This window comes from Sinohyriopsis cumingii, chromosome 8 (genome assembly GCF_028554795.1).
Source record: "Sinohyriopsis cumingii isolate HCF-2022 chromosome 8, ASM2855479v2, whole genome shotgun sequence".
NCBI lineage: Eukaryota > Metazoa > Mollusca > Bivalvia > Unionida > Unionidae > Sinohyriopsis > Sinohyriopsis cumingii.
In genome coordinates this window covers 29,061,309-29,084,302 of record NC_142968.1, presented here as the reverse complement: position 1 = coordinate 29,084,302, position 22,994 = coordinate 29,061,309, and the positions used below count along the sequence as shown (strand labels likewise).

The following is a 22,994-nucleotide window of genomic DNA, read 5'->3' as shown; positions in this document are numbered from 1 at the left end:
AATTCTACTTGGGTTGATGTCTACTGGCGACGATTTTGACTGGAAGGGCAGAACATGAAAATATAACCTTTGTTGAATGCCTGGCAGAAAATGATTCCACGGATACTTCGAAAGACAAGCGATCTAGAATATAACTGGCATGAGCTAATGTAACAGAGACCGAAATACAATGCATCAAATACATCCCCAAATTCGTGTTTATAAAGCTCTCCAAAGCAAGTGTACACTAATTATAAGTGTTATTGCATTTCCATAATACCATGGTTCACTGGTAGTGAATTCAGGTCAAAATCTAATGAGTGTCCTTGGAATATCATAGTCCTTAATAAAATCTAGTGGTGTATATTGGTGAGGTGACTACAGAGGCAGTATTTACGGTAGGAAACCGGTAAACTACACAAAGGAATAAATAAGAAGGGACTCGGCTGATACTGTTTAAGTCGCCATGGTGGCAAATGTGCTGCAGGTGTGCTGGCGAAATATGCCTGGAAACCATGGATTGACCGACATAAGGTGGCATAGTTAAAATAGTTCCCTGTGTTATGGGATAGTTGTATAGTTTCTACGGTGTGAACCATACAGATGTGCGGTTGATAGATATTTGGCAGGTTGTGAGATCTGTGGTCTTGTCTTGATCAGAGTAAACTTTATGTTTAGAACGAACACGTCGGGGTTTCTAATTTACAACTGATGTTGTATGGAAGTCTTTGAAAATTTGAGGTAAACTTATAACCTTATGACTTCTAGCGGTAATCGCGCCAGGGTTTGACACCGGTCGGTCACGTTAAGACCCCTGGCTTGTAAAATTATATTTAAGTCAATGTTGTGAAAAATTTCTTTTCATCTAATTTACATACAAAAGCTCTGACATTAAAGCGAACGAATTAAAATGAGTTTAAGAGGCGTGTACCCATTTGAGTAGGGCAGAAAATACATATCTTTTCTAGATAGAGTGGCCTGAACAAGAATGTTACAGCAGAAAATGTTTGTATTTATATTTTATTTTTTTACGCTGTGAAGGACACAATTAAGTATAGTTTTTTTTAAAATGTTTCCTCCCAGATTGTCATAGAGGAATTTTGGTTTGGCGGATTTTATGTTGAATGTCAAGGCTATTTAACCAAAATAATGTTTTCCTATGTGATTCGTTATATAAAATATATAAATTAGTAATGGACAAATTAAAAACAACGTTAGTGCATCTATAAGTATCTAGACATAAAAGAGGGTTTCTTTTAAAAGTTTTATTTTAGTCTCTTCTTAATCAAAGTTGCTGTTTCAGGACAAACTGCATTAAAGAAAATTTTCTGATTACTTGCCACGCTTTATTATTCCGTAAAGATAAGGAAAACAAAAGCAATGATAAACGATACATGCCCAAACATTTTCCAAAATTACTTGTTTTCTCAAATGTTAACGTTAATTGCATCAAATATGATATCAATAGCAACAATTAACTGTACAATTGATAGAAATAACAATAATTAGTTGTAATGTATTTTGCTTTTATAGTTAATTCTTAACAACAACTTATGTTCTAGTGGAAGAAGTTAAAGGAAATTCAATTGGCGTAGTTCCACTAATCTACAAATGAAGATCATTAATTAGAAGAAAGAAGTATGAAGGTTATGTTCATCTGCTTGTGGAATCCACTTCGTATCGGATACTATTGTTGTGTTAAGACAAAACTCCAGAATACCTTTACATTTAAATCGTTCAATTGAATTACTAAGTTCTCATCTACTTTGGATTAGCACGTAAGTATGGAATTATAATGAACTAATTCAAAGACAGGAATTATGGTAAAGCACCAAGTCTATTGGGATTAATTCAATCCTTTATATAGTTCATTTGTGCATGTGATAAAACTTGTATGATTATGTGCGATTTAATTTACAATATTGAAACTGTCTCTTAGAATTTTTACCTTGTACTTAGATAAATAAATTATGTTGTACTTAGATAAATAAATTATGTTGTTGATTTTACTTAAATTGCTGATTTTAATTCATTCATACACTTAGTTTAAGGCCTAGAGCTGGATCAATAACTGCCTGTCTGTCTGTGAGTCTAATATAATTTAGATTCAATTATTCCACTACAAAGGATATTATTGCAAAGGTAAGTTTATATTGTGGGTATAATTCGTACCTTCGGAACGGTATAGGTTCACAAGTATGCTGTTCTGGAACTGCTGTCCATTTGAGAGCCGCGTCTACTATTGCGCTTGCGTTCATTAGACCAAACCCAAAATAACGGCTCACTAAGAATAGTGGAATAAAACAAACTTAAACACCAATTTCTTTGAGGAATCCTTAATATTATGAGGGATTGTAAAAATATATGCAATTATTTTATCAAAAGGATGGTTTTAATAGGAAAATCATTAAAAATCTCAGGTTCTTAAACGTTATCATCTTAACACTTTACGTGTATAAATCAATGTGTCTGTTCCTATTCACTTGTTTGTTACATTTATATTGATACCATATACATAACTGCTTTCCGCTTGCCTGTTGATATTTGATTATTATTATTAGTATTATTATTATTATTATTATTATTGTTAACATTATTAATAATAATACTATTATTAATAGAAGTAGTAGTAGCAGTAGTAATAGTAGTAGTATTAGTAGTAATCATAGCAGTATTAGATAAATATAATTAATATTTGTTACCTAGTCTGTTGTAAATTTGTTTCAGAATATGTGTATCCGTACGTACGTGTATGCCAGCGCGTGTTTCTTTGCTGTTTATTCAATGCAGATGGCGCTTGATAACAGGAAAAGCTATGGAGATTTTCTGATTAAACGTTAGATATGCTTGCAATATTTATTGATAAGGAAGCGTGTTCTCCATTCATGTTAAAAAGCATTTCCATCTACTTAAAATGTACCGGTGAATAAAAGTGTGGGATGGGGTTTCTTTATTCACTCTTCTTTTAATCATGATATTTTCTAGTGACCGCTCCGGTGGCCCATGAGGTTAGAGCGTCCTCATTGGATGCGGTAGGTCGTGAGTGTGACGCCCGGCCGAGTCATACCAAAGACTTATAAAAATGGTACTTGCAAATGCCTCACCCGGTGGTTAGTGTTAGGACTGGCCATCCTGGTGTCATGACCATGAGACTAGGTGTGGCATAATTCCACGACAATATGCCCCAGTGCTAGACATTACCATAAGTTGCCACACTACTGTCATCCTAGCGATATGACTCAAATTTTTAAAAGTACATTACAAATCTAAACACACACACACACACACACCCCACCCCCCCATATATATATATATATATATATATATATATATATATATATATATATATATATATATATATATATATATATATATATATATATATATATAAATTACAGTGCGAAGCATCTTTTGCTTTTAACTTTGTAACTATCTAGATCTTTGTTTTATCATGAACATAATCTAGGAAATTTTGTCAAGGAATCTGCTAACTAGTCATTAATAATTTGCCATTATATATATATATATATATATATATATATATATATATATATATATATATATATATATATATATCCATGCCTTTTTGCAATAGCAGACATGCGGAAAATAGTGGCGATGTGACGTCAAATTAGGTTTTGTCAATTGATGGCATTGATAACAGACATAGCAGGTAGGGTAGTTCATGTCCTCAATCAGTCCTTTAAAAATGGCTATTTTAGAGGGTGTGCCTGTTTGAATTTGCGGAGCATATTCTGCATGATTAAATGGTAATCGTGTATGGTTAATATATTCCTTGTACCTTTCTTACCAGCTCCGTTGACTACACAATCACTGCATTGTATCCTTGCGTGAGAAGACGTTTCTACTATTATATGCTGTACGTCACGCCAGGAAAGACTCTCACTGTAATAATAATAATAATAATATGACGAATTGTTGTTATTGTTATTCGAAGAAATAGAAGATTAGGATGAAGACTATACAAATTCAAACAATTTAAAATAATTATGGAGCATTAGTCAGATGAATGCTGTTGCGTACAAAGAGAAAATGAATCCTCGGTATAAAAAAAAAATATTGCGGAAGAAAAAAGGTAATGATATAACATCTTCTGGATTTCAAGTAATCATACACATTAAAACTAGGGAGAACGATGAGATATTGTGTTTTCATGTAAATGTTATGTATTACTCTTAAATACTTTTTATATTCATGGTTAAGAATTTAAGAAATGAGATATCTGTTATATGTACATTTGCCCCCAGCAGTTCCTATTGAGTTGGGGCTTTTGTTTCCACGGAAACCGTGAGTAGTGAATACCGGCACCCTAGCCTCAATGGAAATTAGCATTACAGGACCCCTTGGGTCAATCTAGCCTCAATGGAAATTTAACATGGGGAAATATCACGGGTCAATCTAGCCTCAAGGGGAATTTAACATGGGAAAAAGTCTTGGGTCACTCTAGCCTCAAGGGAATTGAACATGGGGAAAAAGTCATGGGTCACTCTAGCCTCAAGGGGAATTGAATATGGGAATAGATCGTGGGCCTGGATAGCGTCAAGGGGAATTTAACATGGTGGGCCTGTCTAGGGACAATGATGGTAGAGGGCCAAACACAACATAGACAGAGACAGACATACACTAGTAAAAACCTGAGATTTATATATAAAGCATTACTAAGACCTGAAATTTTGCTGGGCTGTTCAAAAATTTGCATAATTGTAATGATGCTCTAAGTAGCTATAATCAAGAAATGCTCAACGACAAAATGGATGTGACTAAAAGTAACGCTAAAATGACGAAACTGTCCCATAATTTAAAACATATCCCCAAAAATTAAGTTACAATGGTTTAGACTAAAATGGATAAAATTAGTAATTACTTAAAATATCAACTTGTGTGACGACCGTGGATAAACACCCATGTATCTATTTATAGCTATAATCAGCTTAAATTCCTATGAAATCTCACTATCCATTTATAGCTACAACTTGTGGGTTATTCCTTTGGAAAATCCCACTATCTTTTTATAGCCTCAGCTTGAGTGACGTTCCTGTTTATGAATTCTAATACATATGTATAGCTACAACCTGTGGAAATCCCCAAGTCCATATTTATAGTCTCAAAATTTCCAGCGTCAGTGACGTCGCTATACTGAACACTAGGGGTTAAATATCAACAGTGTTGCAAGTGGCTGACGTGAATATGCGCTACTGTAGGTAGGTAGGTAGAGTGTATTTGATAGGGATAAAGTGAGTTTTATAGGAATAAACAGAGACCAATACGTACAGACACACCCACATACACACACACACACACAACGTACGCACGCAGACATACACACACACACACACACACACACACACACACACACACACACAGGGAAGAGGAAAAAAAACCAAAAACAAACATGCTATCCATACAAACGTACCCGAACGCATACAATCCCCAAATATACTATCCACACAACGTCGCTAACGCATACAAACCCAAAATATACTATCCACACGGAAGGGATGGAAAACAAAACCAAATATACTATCCATACAAACGTACCCGAAAGCATACAATCCCCAGATATACTATCCACACAAAGTCGCTAACGCGTACAAACCCCAAATATGCTATCCACACAACGTCACTAACGCGTACAAACCCCAAATATACTATCCACACAACGTCGTTAACGCATAAAAACCCCAAATATACTATCCACACAGCGTCGCTAACGCGGACAAACCCCAAATATACTATCCACACTCGGGAGGAAGAAGAAATAAAAAACCAAATATACGATCTACACAACGTACGCGAATACACACACACACAGACACACACACACACACACACACACCAGAGGGAAGAAGAAGAAAACCATTATACACTATCCACACGGAGTGAAGAAATAACCCTTTATATATATACTATCAACAGAGAGTGAAGAAAATAACCCATTATATTCCATCAAACAAAGAGTGAAGAAGAAAAAGTTTTTTGAAAGCACCTAAGCCCTCACCTGCAATGACCAACTCTGCCAAACACCTACACCACACCCCCACCCCCAACACTACAAAACCCATTTAACCCGTTATTTTATGGCATCAGTGTGTGATTTAGGAAACATCAAGACACAAAATGATGGATGAATAGACTGACTATTGTTTACCGACTTGCATGCCTAAAGAGCGTGCGTGAAGGAAAACATCCTTCCATTTCAGTTCTAACCAAAACACGATCCAGAGGGATAGAGAGAGGTGAAAGAGCACAATTTCATAAAGTGTGAGTAAAAACAAAATACGCCATCCTTATTATACAATGTCAAGACCAAGAGACACTTACATTTTCTTTCTGATCTATTCTGTTTTAGAAGGTAGTATGAAATTTCACATCAGGGCCAATGCATCGGCTCACATTGTCAATTTTTTCCATTTCCATGTCTTCACTGGAACAAGTTCTTCCTCATCTTCAATTTCTTCTTCTTCTGAATCCCTCTTCTCTTTTTCGTCTTGTTTCTGTTTCTTCTCTTTTCTAGTCGGAACACTCTGAATCCCAGTGTCCTTTCTCCCGACAACGATATTAGGTATCTTGACTTTTGTCTCTTTTTCTTAGACGAAGCAGGTGTTCTGGAGACAAATACCCATTTCCCTTTGCAGATATAGCAAACTTCATTGGCACTTACACACTTTCGTATGACTCTCATCAAATCAGCGACCAAAAGAGTAAGTTTTGTTGCCACTTTCGCCTGTGAATTATGCTTTCGTATGACTTTTAGCAAATATTTGACCAGCAGGTCGATCTGTACTGACTCTTCCATATTCTTGATCGTTTGAGAGTGTAATGAATACTCTGACGCTAAGACACTCTCCCTATATACAGGGACCTGCTGCGTATGAAACCTAGTCAAATGTAATTTTGCAATAAGATGAAACGATTTCATTGAGAAGGTAAAAGGCAATGACATACCGTGTCGCCTAACACAAGACCTAAAGTGTTAGTTCAAATCCGTGTCAACGATTTCTAAGACAACATAACTGAGCTGTAATCAATGCTCTCCATTTATGCCACAAAACCACGAGTACTGATTCACGCCAAAAGAAATTTCGTTCGGGCCATAAAAAATAGTGTCACATCTGAGAAACGCAAAAACGAACTTCCAGAAAACTGAGAACGACGGCTTACACCTACAACCTAAATTTATGAGTTCAAGTAGTGCGTAAAACTTAGTCAAATTAAATTTTTTTAGTCAAGACGAAACGATCTCTTTTCGAACAAGAAAGCAGACACCAAGCGACAATGGCGATCCGTGTCACACAACACTTTTCGAAATGTATATAATTAGAGGTTTGTTCTAGCGATCTGCACGGTTAAATTAAATGTTGATGTATTTTGCAATAAGACGGACACAATTTCCATGGGATCGCCCATGGTACGATTGTTCGTGCATTAGTTTAATTTTTTAAAATATTTTTTTTTATATAAATCGCCTATAGGATAGACCCAGTAAAGCATGGCCATTCTCGTCACTGTGTGAATAGCTACTCAGGTCAATTCGAAGTGAACGCGGTAAGAAAATAAGTATAGCCAATGAAATGGCTTACAACGGGTAATGCATTGTTTTGTTCTAGGACTGTGTGGCATAATAATCCCTACGCTCTTGCGTTGTTACCATTACAGTGCAGACAGACTGAAATGTGAACTTACAAGCCCTCTTTGTGCATTGTACCATTTCTTCTTACCACATCAAAATGCTGAGCGTCACAGTATTGGTTCGCGTTTTCAAGCTGACCATTTTGTTTATATCTCACTTAAACATTTTAACACAAACACTCACACTCACATCGGTAGAGTCAGAGCAGACGTGTTACAGTATTGAGGGGCATGTTATCTTTTTTTTCTTTCTTCAAACTAATAAATTTTGGGTTTGTATGAAGTAAAGAACCGGAAGTACAGTGAACCTCAAGGATGATGACCCAATCTGTCTGTCTATTGATGCGTGTATTTACTTAAGAAGAAATATGACCTCTAAAACACAAAGAGATACGGCAAGCATGATTAGAATGAACACAACGATGTTTTCCTTCACGCCCGTGTAATTTAGAGTTTCAATCCTCTTTCAAGACAAACTTGGTCTCCTTTTGTAGGGGTTGAAATAAAAAAACTGAAAAATCTTAAGCACTTTGCTATAAATAATTTCATCAACAGACTAAACAACATCAATACCGTTACAACACTAGAAAGCCTTAAATCTTCTATCAAAAAGAAATGCATCAAAGCCTCTTGGATCAGAGTTGGGAGACGAGACGAAGAGACCGTTACTTGTCAGACATTTTCAGGCAAAAAGTCAGGATCGAATTGATCACTTATTATTACCTGTGAAGAAGAAGAAGAAAAGAAGCACACAAATAAATGGATACCTGGGAACTTTATTACCTTTTGAACCACAGTTCGTACACTGCTTCTTGGAATCCTGTCGTCTGTGCTAAAGATGAATCCCCTCATCGCACACCTCAAAACCATCAAGCTTATGTGATGAACACGGACGACAGTCATCTCCCAGGAACCCACTGGGTAGCCGTCTACTTTTCTTCAAAAAGGATGTGTGGAATATTTTGATTCGTATGGATTGTCTCCTTTGGAAGACGATATCATTGACTTTATGAGAAGAAATGCTCAGACCACACGATTCAATAATGTGAAATTACAAGGCACAGATTCTTTAGTGTGTGGGCAATATTGCGTGTATTTTCTGCATCATCGCAGTCTGGACTATTCTTAGAATATTTAGTGACTCAGTTTGATCCTCGTTCTTCTTCTAGAAACGATGGGAAAGGAGATCGATGGTTTTGTGGCCATTATGCTTATCTTTTGTCTCAAGCTAGGAAACGTAGTGTCAATCAATGGCCTAATGACTTCCAACAGTGGAAATTACAATTTCATTCACAACGTTGTCAGCCCTGTCCAAAATAAAGTGTTAGTTAAAAAATGTTTGTGATTTGAAAAAAAATGTTTAATGTTAAATTGAATAGTTATTGTTAAAATGTTATAGTTACTTGTTAGTGTTAAGTAATTTTGAATAAAAAATGTTGTGTTTTAAAAAAAATACCTTTGTGGTTTGTTTGGCTATAGGATTCTTGATTCATGTTCTTTGACTTCTTACTATCCCTCTCATGACACTCATTGAACGTTGCGGCTCGAAAACCGTGGAGGGATGTCTTCCTTCACGTCCGCGCTTTGACTTTAAAAACCGGGGTAGCCTCCAGTCTAACCATCCATTGTTGACTCATCCTCCTACGAAGATATGCTCCAAACTAGCTAAGCTAAACGAAGCCTACGTGAATTTGCATAGGGTCAGACACAGTCTGATACCGAAGAGAGAAGAAATAGAGAATGTGAGAATGTTAAAAGTCACTGAAGACCTGATAGAAGAGCTCTTCAGAGAAGAAATGAACAGGGAGAAAGAAGAATGGACAGAGAAGTACAGACTTCAGAAACAAGAGAGAGAGCAGCAACAGCAACAACAGCAGCAGCAGCAGCAGCAACCTGAACCTCACAGAGGCTTTGTCGATTGTCGTATCGATACCAAAGAGTTCTTCTTCTCTTTCCGAAGAAGCAGACCTGATCCTGTGAGAAAGCCTGTCGTCAGAGGAGGCCGCCATCTTAGAACCTAAAAGATGGCTATAGCTATAAGTTCACACAAAAAAACCACAAAAAGTTGGGGTCAGAGTTCTCCCCCAATTCTACAGACAAGCCTACACTGGATACCCCCTCAGTCAACTGGTAGAAGCCGCTGCTTACAGTGCCGCCCATCATAGCTACTCATTTCCAGATATCAAGAATCATGAGACTAGGAGTGCGGAAAAGATCGTGAGGGCGAAAGAGAGACGTGGTACCTTCTAGCAGAAAAAAACAGCCCTTTTTAGGGCTCCAAAAGATTGCCTTTTATTAAATAGGTAACCATATTTGGCTTGGTATCCCTCCTTGACTGAACTATTCTCGAAACAAACTTGACCCATTGGAACACCGCAACAAACTTAACTTGTTAAACCTAACAGTGACACAACTTGTATATGTCGCTTAGACATATTAATTTCAATAAGACCAGTATGGCTATTTTTATGTACACTAAGTACTAATATTAAATAGATACGTTAGGAAGTAGGAAATTTAGCAGACTCGTTAGATTTGAACTAATTGCACAGGTGGTTAACACATTATTGGTACTTTTTATTGTCCATTAGCAAAAACGGGACTTGATTTGAAATAAGTACGGTCTGGCGTTTTGGGGAGTACTTAACATCCATGGCTGGCTTGCTGAGCACCTTTTTCCTCCTTTACCACGCTCGGACATCGTACACGTGGCAGAATTTGGAACGATTTCCACCTGCCACACGCCCATGTGTACTAATGTGGCGTCATCGCTGCCGACCAATCGTAGCGGGCTTTACATACTACTTGGGTTGACATCTGAGGCATTTCAAACCAACTAAGAAAAATGAGTGTGTGGTGAGACTATTCCCACTCATGTTTAAAGCCTTTCAGTCAGGTTGTTAAGGACTAGTTAGTCCTACACCTGAGTGGCTAAATTTAAAAGTAGTCTGTGAGTACATAAAAGCCTGGGTTCCTTCCCCAGGAGTAATTAAAAATCACGCGGTGCGTGATTAAACCAGTGATACATGCTCCATTGGAGCGAAAATCACTTTAATTCAAGTAAGCAAGCAAGCAAGTTCGGGTACCGTTTCTAGCACTCTTGATGACACCAACTGTGTGGGTTATTTTCTTTCTTGCAAGCCCCTATGTTCCACTTCTGTTTGTCATAATAACTTGTGATACTTCACATTTTCTAAAGTAGAAATCTTTACAAGCCGTACAAAATACAAAAGTTATATGACTTTGGCTTTTGACACTTGCACAGACTCTTCACTTTATAAGTGTCACAAGAAAATGGTATATCCAATTTTTACCATTTTCCAAAACACGCACACACTTGCAGCTTGACCAGAAATATGTACATCTTGTTTTGTGAACAAGTCACAGACAAGTCCAAACAGATATAGGTGGTTATCAACGTTAGGAATATACCTCATTTTTTCAGAAATAACAAAACTTTTATGTGCATTCTATATTAGTGCTTAGATTTGTTCCAAAAAAGAAACGAAACAATTTTGAAAGAAAAACAACTGAATTTTGAATTCAGGTTTCTCTATGTTTATAATTTTTTTCAAGTTGATGGTGCATGACAGATTACATTCGCCTACCTTCCCAAAGTGAGAGACATTTCTTCACATGTCATTGCCTTTGTTAAATTCGGTTTCATTGGTTAGTTATCGTTAATCTTTAATTTTTTGATGCATTTCTTTTTGATAGAAGATTTAAGGCTTTCTAGTGTTGTAACGGTATTTATGTTATTTAGTCTGTTGATGAAATTATTTATAGCAAAGTGCTTAAGATTTTTCAGTTTTTTTTTATTTCAAGCCATACAAAAGGAGACCAAGTTTGTCTTGAAAGAGGGTTGAAACTCTAAATTACACGGGCGTGAAGGAAAACATCGTTGTGTTCATTCTAATCATGCTTGCCGTATCTCTTTGTGTTTTAGAGGTCATATTTCTTCTTAAGTAAATACACGCATCAATAGACAGACAGATTGGGTCATCATCCTTGAGGTTCACTGTACTTTCGGTTCTTTACTTCATACAAACCCAAAATTTATTAGTTTGAAGAAAGAAAAAAAAAGATAGCATGCCCCTCAATATTGTAACACGTCTGTTCTGACTCTACCGATGTGAGTGTGAGTGTTTATGTTAAAATGTTTAAGTGAGATATAAAAAAATGGTCAGCTTGAAAACGCGAACCAATACTGTGACGCTCAGTATTTTGATGTGGTAAGAAGAAATGGTACAATACACAAAGAGGGCTTGCAAGTTCAAATTTCAGTCTGTCTGCACTGTAATGGTAACAACGCAAGAGCGTAGGGATTATTATGCCACACAGTCCTAGAACAAAACAATGCATTACCCGTTGTAAGCCATTTCATTGGCTATACTTATTTTCTTACCGCGTTCACTTCGAATTGACTTGAGTAGCTATTCACACAGTGACGAGAATGGCCATGCTTTACTAGGTCTATCCTATAGGCGATTTATATAAAAAAAATATTTTAAAAAATTAAACTCATGCACGAACAATCGTACCATGGGCGATCCCATGGAAATTGTGTCCGTCTTATTGCAAAATACATCAACATTTAATTTAACCGTGCAGATCGCTAGAACAAACCTCTAATAATATACATTTTGAAAAGTGTTGTGTGACACGGATCGCCATTGTCGCTTGGTGTCTGCTTTCTTGTTCGAAAAGAGATCGTTTCGTCTTGACTAAAAAAATTTAATTTGACTAAGTTTTACGCACTACTTGAACTCATAAATTTAGGTTGTAGGTGTAAGCCGTCGTTCTCAGTTTTCTGGAAGTTCGTTTTTGCGTTTCTCAGATGTGACACTATATTTTATTTACCGAACGAAATTTCTTTTGGCGTGAATCAGTACTCGTGGTTTTGTGGCATAAATGGAGAGCATTGATTAAAGCTCAGTTATGTTGTCTTAGAAATCGCTGAGAGGGATTTGAACTAACACTTCAGGTCTTGTGTGAGGCGACACGGTATGTCATTGCCTTTTACTTTCTCAATGAAATCGTTTCATCTTATTGCAAAATTACATTTGACTAGGTTTCATACGCAGCAGGTCCCTGTATATAGGGAGAGTGTCTTAGCGTCAGAGTATTCATTACACTCTCAAACGATCAAGAATATGGAAGAGTCAGTACAGATCGACCTGCTGGTCAAATATTTGCTAAAAGTCATACGAAAGCATAATTCACAGGCGAAAGTGGCAACAAAACTTACTCTTTTGGTCGTTGATTTGATGAGAGTCATACGAAAGTGTGTAAGTGCTAATGAAGTTTGCTATATCTGCAAAGGGAAATGGGTATTTGTCTCCAGAATACCTGCTTCGTCTAAGAAAAAGAGACAAAAGTCAAGATACCTAATATCGTTGTCGGGATAAAGGACACTGGGATTCAGGGTGCCCTACGAGAAAAGAGAAGAAACAGAAACAAGACGAAAAAGAGAAGAGGGATTCAGAAGAAGAAGAAATTGAAGATGATGAAGAACTTGTGCCAGTGAAGACATGGAAATGGAAAAAATTGACAATGTGAGCCGATGAATTGGCCCTGATGTGAAATTCCATACTACCTTCTAAAAGAGAATAGACCAGAAAGAAAACGTAAGTGTCTCTTGGTCTTGACATTGTATAATAAGGATGGCGTGTTCTGTTTTTACTCACACTTTATGAAATTGTGCTCTTTCACCTCTCTCTATCCCTCTGGATCATGTTTTGGTTAGGATTGAAATGGAAGGATGTTTTCCTTCACGCACGCTCTTTAGGCATGCAAGTCGGTAAACAATAGTCAGTCTATTCATCCATCATTTTGTGTCTTGATGTTTCCTAAATCACACACTGATGGCATAAAATAACGGGTTAAATGGGTTTTGTAGTGTTGGGGGTGGGGTGGGGTGTAGGTGTTTGGCAGAGTTGGTCATTGCAGGTGAGGGCTTAGGTGCTTTCAAAAAACTTTTTCTTCTTCACTCTGTGTTGGTGGAATATAATGGGTTATTTTCTTCACTCTCTGTTGATAATGGTTTTCTTCTTCTTCCCTCTGTGGTGTGTGTGTGTGTATGTGTGTGTGTGTGTGTATTCGCATACGTTGTGTAGATCGTATATTTGGTTTTTTATTTCTTCTTCCTCCCGAGTGTGGATAGTATATTTGGGGTTTGTCCGCGTTAGCGACGTTATGTGGATAGTATATTTGGGGTTTTTATGCGTTAGCGACGTTGTGTGGATAGTATATTTTGGGTTTGTACGCGTTAGTGACGTTGTGTGGATAGTATATTTGTGGTTTGTACGCGTTAGCGACGTTGTGTGGATAGTATATTTGGGGATTGTATGCTTTCGGGTACGTTTGTATGGATAGTATATTTGGTTTTGTTTTCCATCCCTTCCGTGTGATGGTATATTTTGGGTTTGTATGCGTTAGCGACGTTGTGTGGATAGTATATTTGGGGATTGTTTGCGTTCGGGTACGTTTGTATGGATAGCATGTTTGGTTTTGTTTTTTTTCCTCTTCCCTGTGTGTGTGTCTGTGTCTGTGTGTCTGCGTGCGTACGTTGTGTGTGTGTGTGTGTGTATGTGTGTGTGTATGTATTGGTCTCTATTTTTTCCTATAAAACTCACTTTATCCCTGTCAAATACACTCTACCTACCTACCTACAGTAGCGCGTATTCACGTCAGCCACTTGCAACACTGTTGACATTTATCCCCTAGTGTTCAGTACAGTGACGTCACTGACGCTGGAAATTTTGAGACTATAAATATGGACTTGACGCTATACAGACCCAACATCTTCAATTTCCCTTGACGTTATCCAGGCCCACGATCTATTCCCATATTCAATTCCCCTTGAGGCTAGAGTGACCCATGACTTTTTTCCCATGTTCAATTCCCTTGAGGCTAGAGTGACCCAAGACTTTTTCCCATGTTAAATTCCCCTTGAGGCTAGATTAACCCATGATTTTTCCCCATGTTAAATTTCCATTGAGGCTAGATTGACCGAAGGGGTCCTGTAATGCTAATTTCCTTTGAGGCTAGGGTGCCCCTATTCACTACTACCGTGCGAACGATTTTGTACCAATCACTTCTTACAAAGAGACTGAGAATATGGAATCTGAATAATGTAAATGTTTTTAATGAAATGTTACCATAATGACTAGGTTGAAATTTCGACACCAAGAACTATATAGTCATACGTACTTTGTCTCCAACATTAATGCTATAATTCCACTTGCTAGAGCAACAGAAGCTGAAGTCATTTTGAATGAGTGAGAACATCCGTTGTCATTTGTGGTGGTGAACTAAGGAAAAAATTAAGTATTTCTAATTAATATATATATATATGTGGATTCTGTTGCGTCATGGTGATGTATTTTGAGAAAGATATTGCGACATAGATCGAGCATCAAAATATTGAGAGGTAGGGACGTACTGTGAGTATATAGCAATGAAGTGGACAATTGATTTATTCCTATTTGCTATGTTCCGGTCTTAATATTGGTGTACAGATGTGGTATTGTATTTTTATTTAATTTGACAGGAAACATATTTAACTAATTTATTAAAGTTACAAAGTGTTCGTATGACTGGACAAAAGCAACATTTAGAAATTTGAATGAATTGATTCATTCAAGTTTTGGACAATGCCATTACGATATATCAAGACTTTTGTTACTTTATCTCATTTATGGAGTCTTATTTGCCAGCACAGTAACCCTGGGACTTGCTTAAAATATTGGGATTATTTAAACTGAATTCATAATCCTGTACGTTCATCTTAAATTTTCACTTTATAAATCTGTTGAGGAAATTATTTGCTAAGTTTTACACAACTCGTTGGATTTCGCTTCTTCCTCTGGCTTAATGTAGGACCATTAAGTCGCAACACAGGGCAGAGTTGAACATTTGGCATTTGCCATTTCATTTCTCTTTGTGTCCAAGTTAAGACTGTGCAAATATGAATTTGTATTGGTATATCGTTATCAACGCAGTATCGACATTCTCATTGACTTAAAAAGGTACGTTACGTGACGTTTTGCATACTGTCATAAAACATATCAATATTTATTGACAAAATAGTTCAAGTTTTTCAGTCATTACCACAATTCTACGGATTATGATATTGTCAATATATAACAATGTTTCATTTTTGATAATTTTGGCAACTTGGATAACCTACTCCAAAAGCACTTTTTTTCCTACTGATTATAATTACGTCACAGAGACAAACTATTTTATCCTCCGTGATTGTTTTATCTTGCATCAAACGATTTTAATTGTAAATATATAATTTATAAATCGTTAGAGATGATGAGAATTTTACCTGACGCCAATAATGCTACACCTCTTTGAGCGATTATATGAACGGTAAAGTTTCTTCCCTTTTCGTGAAGAATATATAGCAATCATCCCGTGATACTCTATTGTAGTATACACTTTCGAACAAAAGATTTCCTTTGTTTTGTACTATTGAATAAGCTGTCGTTCACAAGTTTATCATTGTAGATTTCCTTGAATTTCAGTTAAGAATTTGTTGATATATTCTGTCATTTGAAAAGTTTGTACATAACGTGTATCAGCCGAATTTCCTGGTTTTATTCATACTTTTGAAAGCATTGATTTGGTATATATATATATATATATATATATATATATATATATATATATATATATATATATATATATATATATATATATATATATATATATATTGACTGGTTTGTCCAACATATTGGATGCCACATTTTTTGCATGTTATCAAATAAATAACATTTGATGTTGCACAATTAGTATCACAACGCAATGTGGCATCCGATATGTTGGACAATATGCGTTGTGATACTAATTGTGCAACATCAAATGTTATTTATTTGATAACATGCAAAAAATGTGGCATCCAATATGTTGGACAAACCAGTCAACAAATATCTAAACAGATCAGATATAAAAAATTATATCGATCAAATATTTTCATCTCATGTTGCCGCACATTTTAACAAATTTTCCCATACATCGCAAGATTTCTCCTTCCAACCTATTGTTAAAGCTGATTCTGAAATGGAACGTCTGCTCAAGGAAACCTATTGGATTAACCGTCTTATTACGGTATATCCAAAAGGTCTAAATTCAAAAACACTATATGACATTCATTAATTCTATTTTTCTTTTTCTTTCTTCTTTAATTCTGAATTATGTCCCCTGTTTACAATAAGGTAAGAATATTTTTATATTATTCTACTTTGCATAAAACCTTAATTGGTAAAAGTATAAAGTAATATCATAAAAATAAGTTTACTAATTACTCAAAAATAAAAATGCATTTCTAAAATAAGTTTCAATAAAATATGATTAATTATTTATAAAATACTTGATAGTAAGCGTTATGTACACCATACCCTTTTATTATATAAATTGAGTTATGCTGAACTATTTATCGTTTGTCAAGAACATATTAATATATAATTTTTTAATCTTGTTAAAAAGTTTTTTACATTTATTTATATTTTTGTATATTTTTTCTATAACTTTAATGAGTGTGCATTATACATAATACGAATATTGATAAAACTGTTTATCTCTATTTAGTAATACATTATATATATATATATATATATATATATATATATATATATATATATATATATATATATAAAACTGCCTTTTACTGACTATTTTACTATTTGGAAGAAAACATACATACTAGCATTACAACTCTGTATATGGTGAATCGTAACACATAATAAAGCCAAATAAAATAAGTATAAGAGGAAGAAAGAAATCTATTCGTAATACTGTCTTATTTTCAGTGATACCATCTTATTCGTGTTGATTTTGCTTCCCTCTCCAAGAGTTACTGCTAGGACGCTAGTGCAGACTGGTATGAAATATGGCTTCCGTCCATTCATCCCGACGCTTGAAATGGTGATACCTTGGATATTGTTAGCCAGACCGTTCGTATTACAATTAGGACTTGTGTTAGGGTGATAGTTACCGGCAGGAAACACGAAAATGTTCCCTTTTCCATCTCTTCCCTTGAAAGATAGTACAATAAATATAAGGACGATTTTATAGGGCAAGACTTGCAATGACATAATTTGTTCGATAATTAATGGGTTTGTATTAAAAGCCCAAATTAATTTATAACAGACTTAGCTCTGGCAAAAGGTTACCTGAATGCCATGGTTCGTGCAAATATTGACATCCTGATATTGCAGTCGAGGCAATATGTGTATTCTTTAAAGTTGCACACACATGGCATATTGATCTCATTAATATAAAACATAGATTGTAATACATAATATTTGTAGGTCATTTACAAGTAACTGCAACAAATATAACAGTTGTTTTATATGTTTAGCGTATTCCAAATTTAGAAAACCTCTATTTTTATCAGAAACACTCAAATTGAAGGAAAATATTTTGATGTTTTTGGACAATAAATAGTTTCATAATTTAAAGACATATACGACTGATAAAAACACATGTCCTTCACGATAACTGAAAAAGATTATTTTCTAACAACGTGTGGAATTCACAAAATCAACAGTTATGGCAATTACGTCATACATAATGTGTTAAGAACGATATTGTTCGAACGAATTTCCATTTCCATTTTGCAGCTGAGTAGGATATCAATAATTTGATTCTCTGTATATTTCGTCTAAGGCTACAAAATAGACTGATGAAAATTTGATTGTACCTAAATTTAAATAGGCTTGCCTGAACATATAAGAAACCTAATCTAAGCGTGTTTTCATGGAAATTTGAGAACCTATCTGCTAAGGGAAAGATCAAAGAGATCACATACATAATGCTGAGAGATGTAGCAGGGGAACACAACCCCTTAAAACAGTAACATTATGTAAGTGTTTATTTTAGTTTGTTTTATTTGTTCATTAAATCGTTAGGATTAGCACAGTTTTACACGTACTGGACCTAACTGAACGAATCAGAGACCTGTGTGAGCGTGGCTTGATAATATGTTTCCAGTATTTCCAGAGACCTCAAGACAGAAGAGCTAAGGAAGTAAGATGGACTGAATATGAATATGTTTTATTGATTATTGAGATTATAAAACTGCCCGTTTAAATGGGACTTGCTATTATAATTAATTACTATATTAAAGGCATAAAGAGGATAGGACATACTTCAAAAGATACGGTTCGATAAGGTATCATGGCATGTATGACCTGACGTTATGTGAAAGCAGTTTCTGGGAAGTCTTGCCAATGCTCGACATTCTTATGTTCAGCGTGATATATCAACAGTTTATCGCTAATTCAGATAACAGTAGAAATAGTCGATTAACTCTCTCGAGTATTCTATAGAGAAAAGTAAAAAGGAAGCTCTCGAAATCATCGCAGTCAGCAAAGAGTGCAGGGTGTGCATGTTAAAGCTGGGATACTAAACATTGTTTAAGGTTAAACGTTTCTAATACCACCCTATTTTGTACTTCCGTGAACAATTTTTAACAAATAGTTCTGAGAGAATCCGTGTTTAATGAAATATACAAATGCATTACTTAGTATGAGAACCTTTTCTACACCACTTTCAAGAGCCTTTTTAAATCCGTGTGGACGTTCGATTAGCTGATGTTGCGCGTATCCCCAACTATTGCTGTAGATGTCGATTTCGTTTCGGAGGTGGCTTAGAGCGGAAGTCATGATATCGTCGGTGCTTGTAACATAATTAAGACCTTCATCAAGGAATCGAATGGCTGAAGTTAAAAATAAATTTAATGGACAAGATTGGTGGCAACATTTGACTTTAAAGTTGCTATTGTAATGGCGCACATACACTAACATATATCGTTCTGAAACAACTGAAATTAAATTGCGTCTAAGGACACACTATAGGAGCCGACTGAGCTTGATCCAAAGGTAGGACTCGCATGCGTAATCTTCTTGGCCACCGCAGTTCCTAGCTGACATGTGCAACATTTAAGACAAGTTTTAGCAAACTGTTTCCATTATAGTACTCTTATATTTCAGGAGCTGCTAATATGTATTGAAACTCGTTGTAACGAAGCAATTCCTTAAGCAAATGATATACACATATCCATCCAATTATTACAATCTGGGTGGATACGCATTGTTGCTTTAGAACTGTATATATCAGAGGTAACACTCTTACTCTTATACAAAATTATGTCATTTTCTCCTGAAGTATTAGACTGAATAAGAGCTTATATTATGATTTGGCATAAAATACTGCAATCACATACATATTTACCTAAATACACATATGCATATATACATGTTTGCATATTTAGTGCTGTTATGTATATTTAATTTGCTTTGTTTGTTAGTTAGTTTTATTTTTTTTTATTTTATTTCATTACGTGCCATTTTATTGTAACGTTGTATGTTGGACTTGCCCTTGTCCGAAAATGAGTTCATTTCTGCTTTACCCAACTTGACTTTTTTATTCTATTCATTGTAAACAACTAATAAATTGCTAAATTATTCTCTATATATCTGAATTTAAAATCAGTATTAGTAGTAATAGAAGAAGTAAATATGTTTATTTGGGTCTAGGTTTTGGAATGTCCTAAGTAAATTATACATAATCTAGGTTATTGCGTTGTAAACATTAAGATCATTCTAGAAAATTAGTTTTCATTAGCTAATTTTGTTTTTATAGAAAATGCTAATTGTAATGTGAGGTCAAGTAGAGAGCAATCTACAGTGTAAAAGAGAGGATTATTTCATTCGTGCTTTAAGTCTTAGCACAATCAAGTTGTATTATATGTTATATGTTGTGACCATTAATTTTGGGCTGCAATCTCTGCTCTTCAAATGATTGAATTTAAGTGATTATTTTTACTGAAAATAGTATTGTGCTCTGTTACAATTCTTGGATAGAGACATTCACTGGAATTTATAGTGTATTCAAACCAGTAAGGACATTTCCGTGATTCAACACATAACTGTTGGCAGATCAACACACTATGAGATATAACATACACATCATCGCCGTCAGATTTTGGATTTATTCTGGGCTTGTGCTAAGTTAGCTTCAGGACTTTAAATTACTAGGACTTGGGTCTGTAATACTTGGATTATTTTGTGAATTAATTCGCATTACCGTAAGTTCTTTTTTCTCATTTTCACTTTGTATTCAGTGGGGAAATAAGATATCGGTTAATTTTTACAAAGCTTGTTGTCAGTCACTCTTTTCTGTTACTTGTTTTAAGAGCATAATTACATAAATATGAGGGCTGAAGAAAAGACAAAATCAATGATCTGTGATTATTATCATTGTCTAAGTTCAGTCCAATTTTTTCACTTGCATCAGTTTACTTTTGCATTCATTTTCGTGCTTGTGTAGAAGTCGTCATGTGAATAGCTTTGTACACGTATGTAAATTTGCACTGTACGTCTTGGACATTTTCAGTCTGAAGGTAATGTACAAGCAAGGTGATTATATGGTAAAAGAGGATTTGATCTATGCTCAGATTTGAAGCTAAACTTTTATGGAATCTAAAGATACCTCTACGCCTCTCAGTAATGCATGTAATATTTATGTCTGATCCTCAATTTTGTGAAACATTTCTTTTAAAATTATGTTGCATTTAATTACTTCAGCATAGGTATAATGAGAAACCAGAAAATACGCATTAAACGGTTTGATCAAAGAAGTACAAAGTACATATATACTAACTTAAATATCTTTCGATAACTCTTTTAGATTCTCTAACGTGCTGATTGATACTTGCGACGAAAATGCGTTGAGTGATTGTTCTACCCTTGACAACGTTTATGCATTAAGCAGATTTTCACTGAAATTTAATTACTAGTCTCCAAAGTATTTGACCACGTTTTGGATAATAAGTATTAAATAACAAGCTAGTTGTAGACACTTATTTAGTCATTTCAATTTAGCGTTATCGAAATTAGGGTTGTTTAGAATTGTTGAAAAGAATTCAATACATTTTTTGTATTGAAGGGTTGTCAGTTTTTCTTCAACACGTATCAAAGCAAAAGAAAACATACTAAAACAGGTAGATACTATTTTACATACTTAATTAATAAAGTCCTGTGTATACCCTAGACCTGATTTCGTTTGCTTTTGTTATTTGAAGACTCTGAAATTGTTTTATAAAGTGTAATACTAATAAGATCTTACCTTCTCTGGCCACGATTTGTTTTGTGATTGATAAGATAAATGTTTTATGTGCAGTTAATGTCTATATTTTTCGAAAAGCATGGGCAGCATCATTTTTGATCATTGTGTTGTTCATATGAAATATTTAATTTGTTTATCAGTACTTTAATTCTGTGATATTAAAAACAAAACACAAATAACATTGTATCAACATAATCTGATGCTCTTTGTAAAGAGTAAAACTTTAACTCCTAAAAACAACGTGCAAATATTAGACACACTCAAGTGTGAATTTTCGATGAAAAATGTGTGACAATTAAAGCCATTATCCTGCGTTATCCCTTCGTTAATGTTGAAGGAATACATATTCCGTCCTGTACAAGCAAGGCAAACTATAGACACGTAACTATAATTCAGTAATTCATATAAAATCACCACAATCGAATATATAGTTTATGTTTTGGAGGTTTAGTTACCTTTGGTTGGTCAGTATGACCGTAGTTATTTGGTTATAGTGGCCGTTTTGGTGCATGAAATCGCAGATTCGTATATACCAGCCTGTCGTTTTGATGAATTATATCTTCTACGTAAGGTATGGTACTCTTTTGTATGGTATGGTATATACTGATGGATGTTCCTGTGAGCCTGGTATGTATGTATGTATGTATGTTTTTATGTATGTATGTGCGTACGCACACGCACGCACGTACGTATGTATGCATGTGCTACTATTACTTCAGGAGCTGACTTACACGTATAATGCAATATATGCAATTAAATGGAAGCTAGTTGTATTTCCTTATACTGAAAATATATTAGTTTTTCTATCACAGCTTCCATTCTAATAACTGCTCGGTATACCAATATTTCAAGATTGCCAATAATGTATTTTATTTCAGCACTTTGTGATTGCATGCATGAAGATGAGAAATGTGCATGTATCTGCATATATATGGCTAAATGTATCTTTTTATTTGTCATCCTGTAACGAAATATAAATATAATCTTAGAGAGACTGAAAATGGTACATATATAAGAGCTTAAACCCAATAATAAATTATTATTGGCTGTACTGTAAGGTGCATGAATGTGTTACGAACTACAAACAACTGATAAGGAAGCAAATATCTGTAAAATAATACCAGAAAAATAGGAGCAGAAAAGTCGATGACGATAATGATTACACTACCATGTGACATACATGAATAAGTTAATCAAAAAGTCTCCTTGTGGACAATCTACTTTAA

At 35.1% G+C, this 22,994-nt stretch overlaps 1 protein-coding gene across 2 annotated transcripts in view; it reads right to left on the bottom strand.

Moving 5' to 3' along the window:
* The window catches only part of LOC149793208 (furin-like protease kpc-1), a 40,205-nt gene that overhangs the window by 5,215 nt on the left and 11,996 nt on the right, over nt 1-22,994 (bottom strand). For both annotated transcript variants that reach the window (XM_089967174.1, XM_089967176.1), the window contains 5 exons: nt 19,176-19,357; nt 17,454-17,672; nt 14,842-14,942; nt 3,782-3,885; nt 2,152-2,263 (listed from right to left, as the gene is read on the bottom strand). In XM_089967174.1, coding sequence (XP_089823300.1) covers nt 2,152-2,263; nt 3,782-3,885; nt 14,842-14,942; nt 17,454-17,672; nt 19,176-19,357 — 718 coding nt within the window. The remainder of the gene's footprint in view (nt 1-2,151; nt 2,264-3,781; nt 3,886-14,841; nt 14,943-17,453; nt 17,673-19,175; nt 19,358-22,994) is intronic.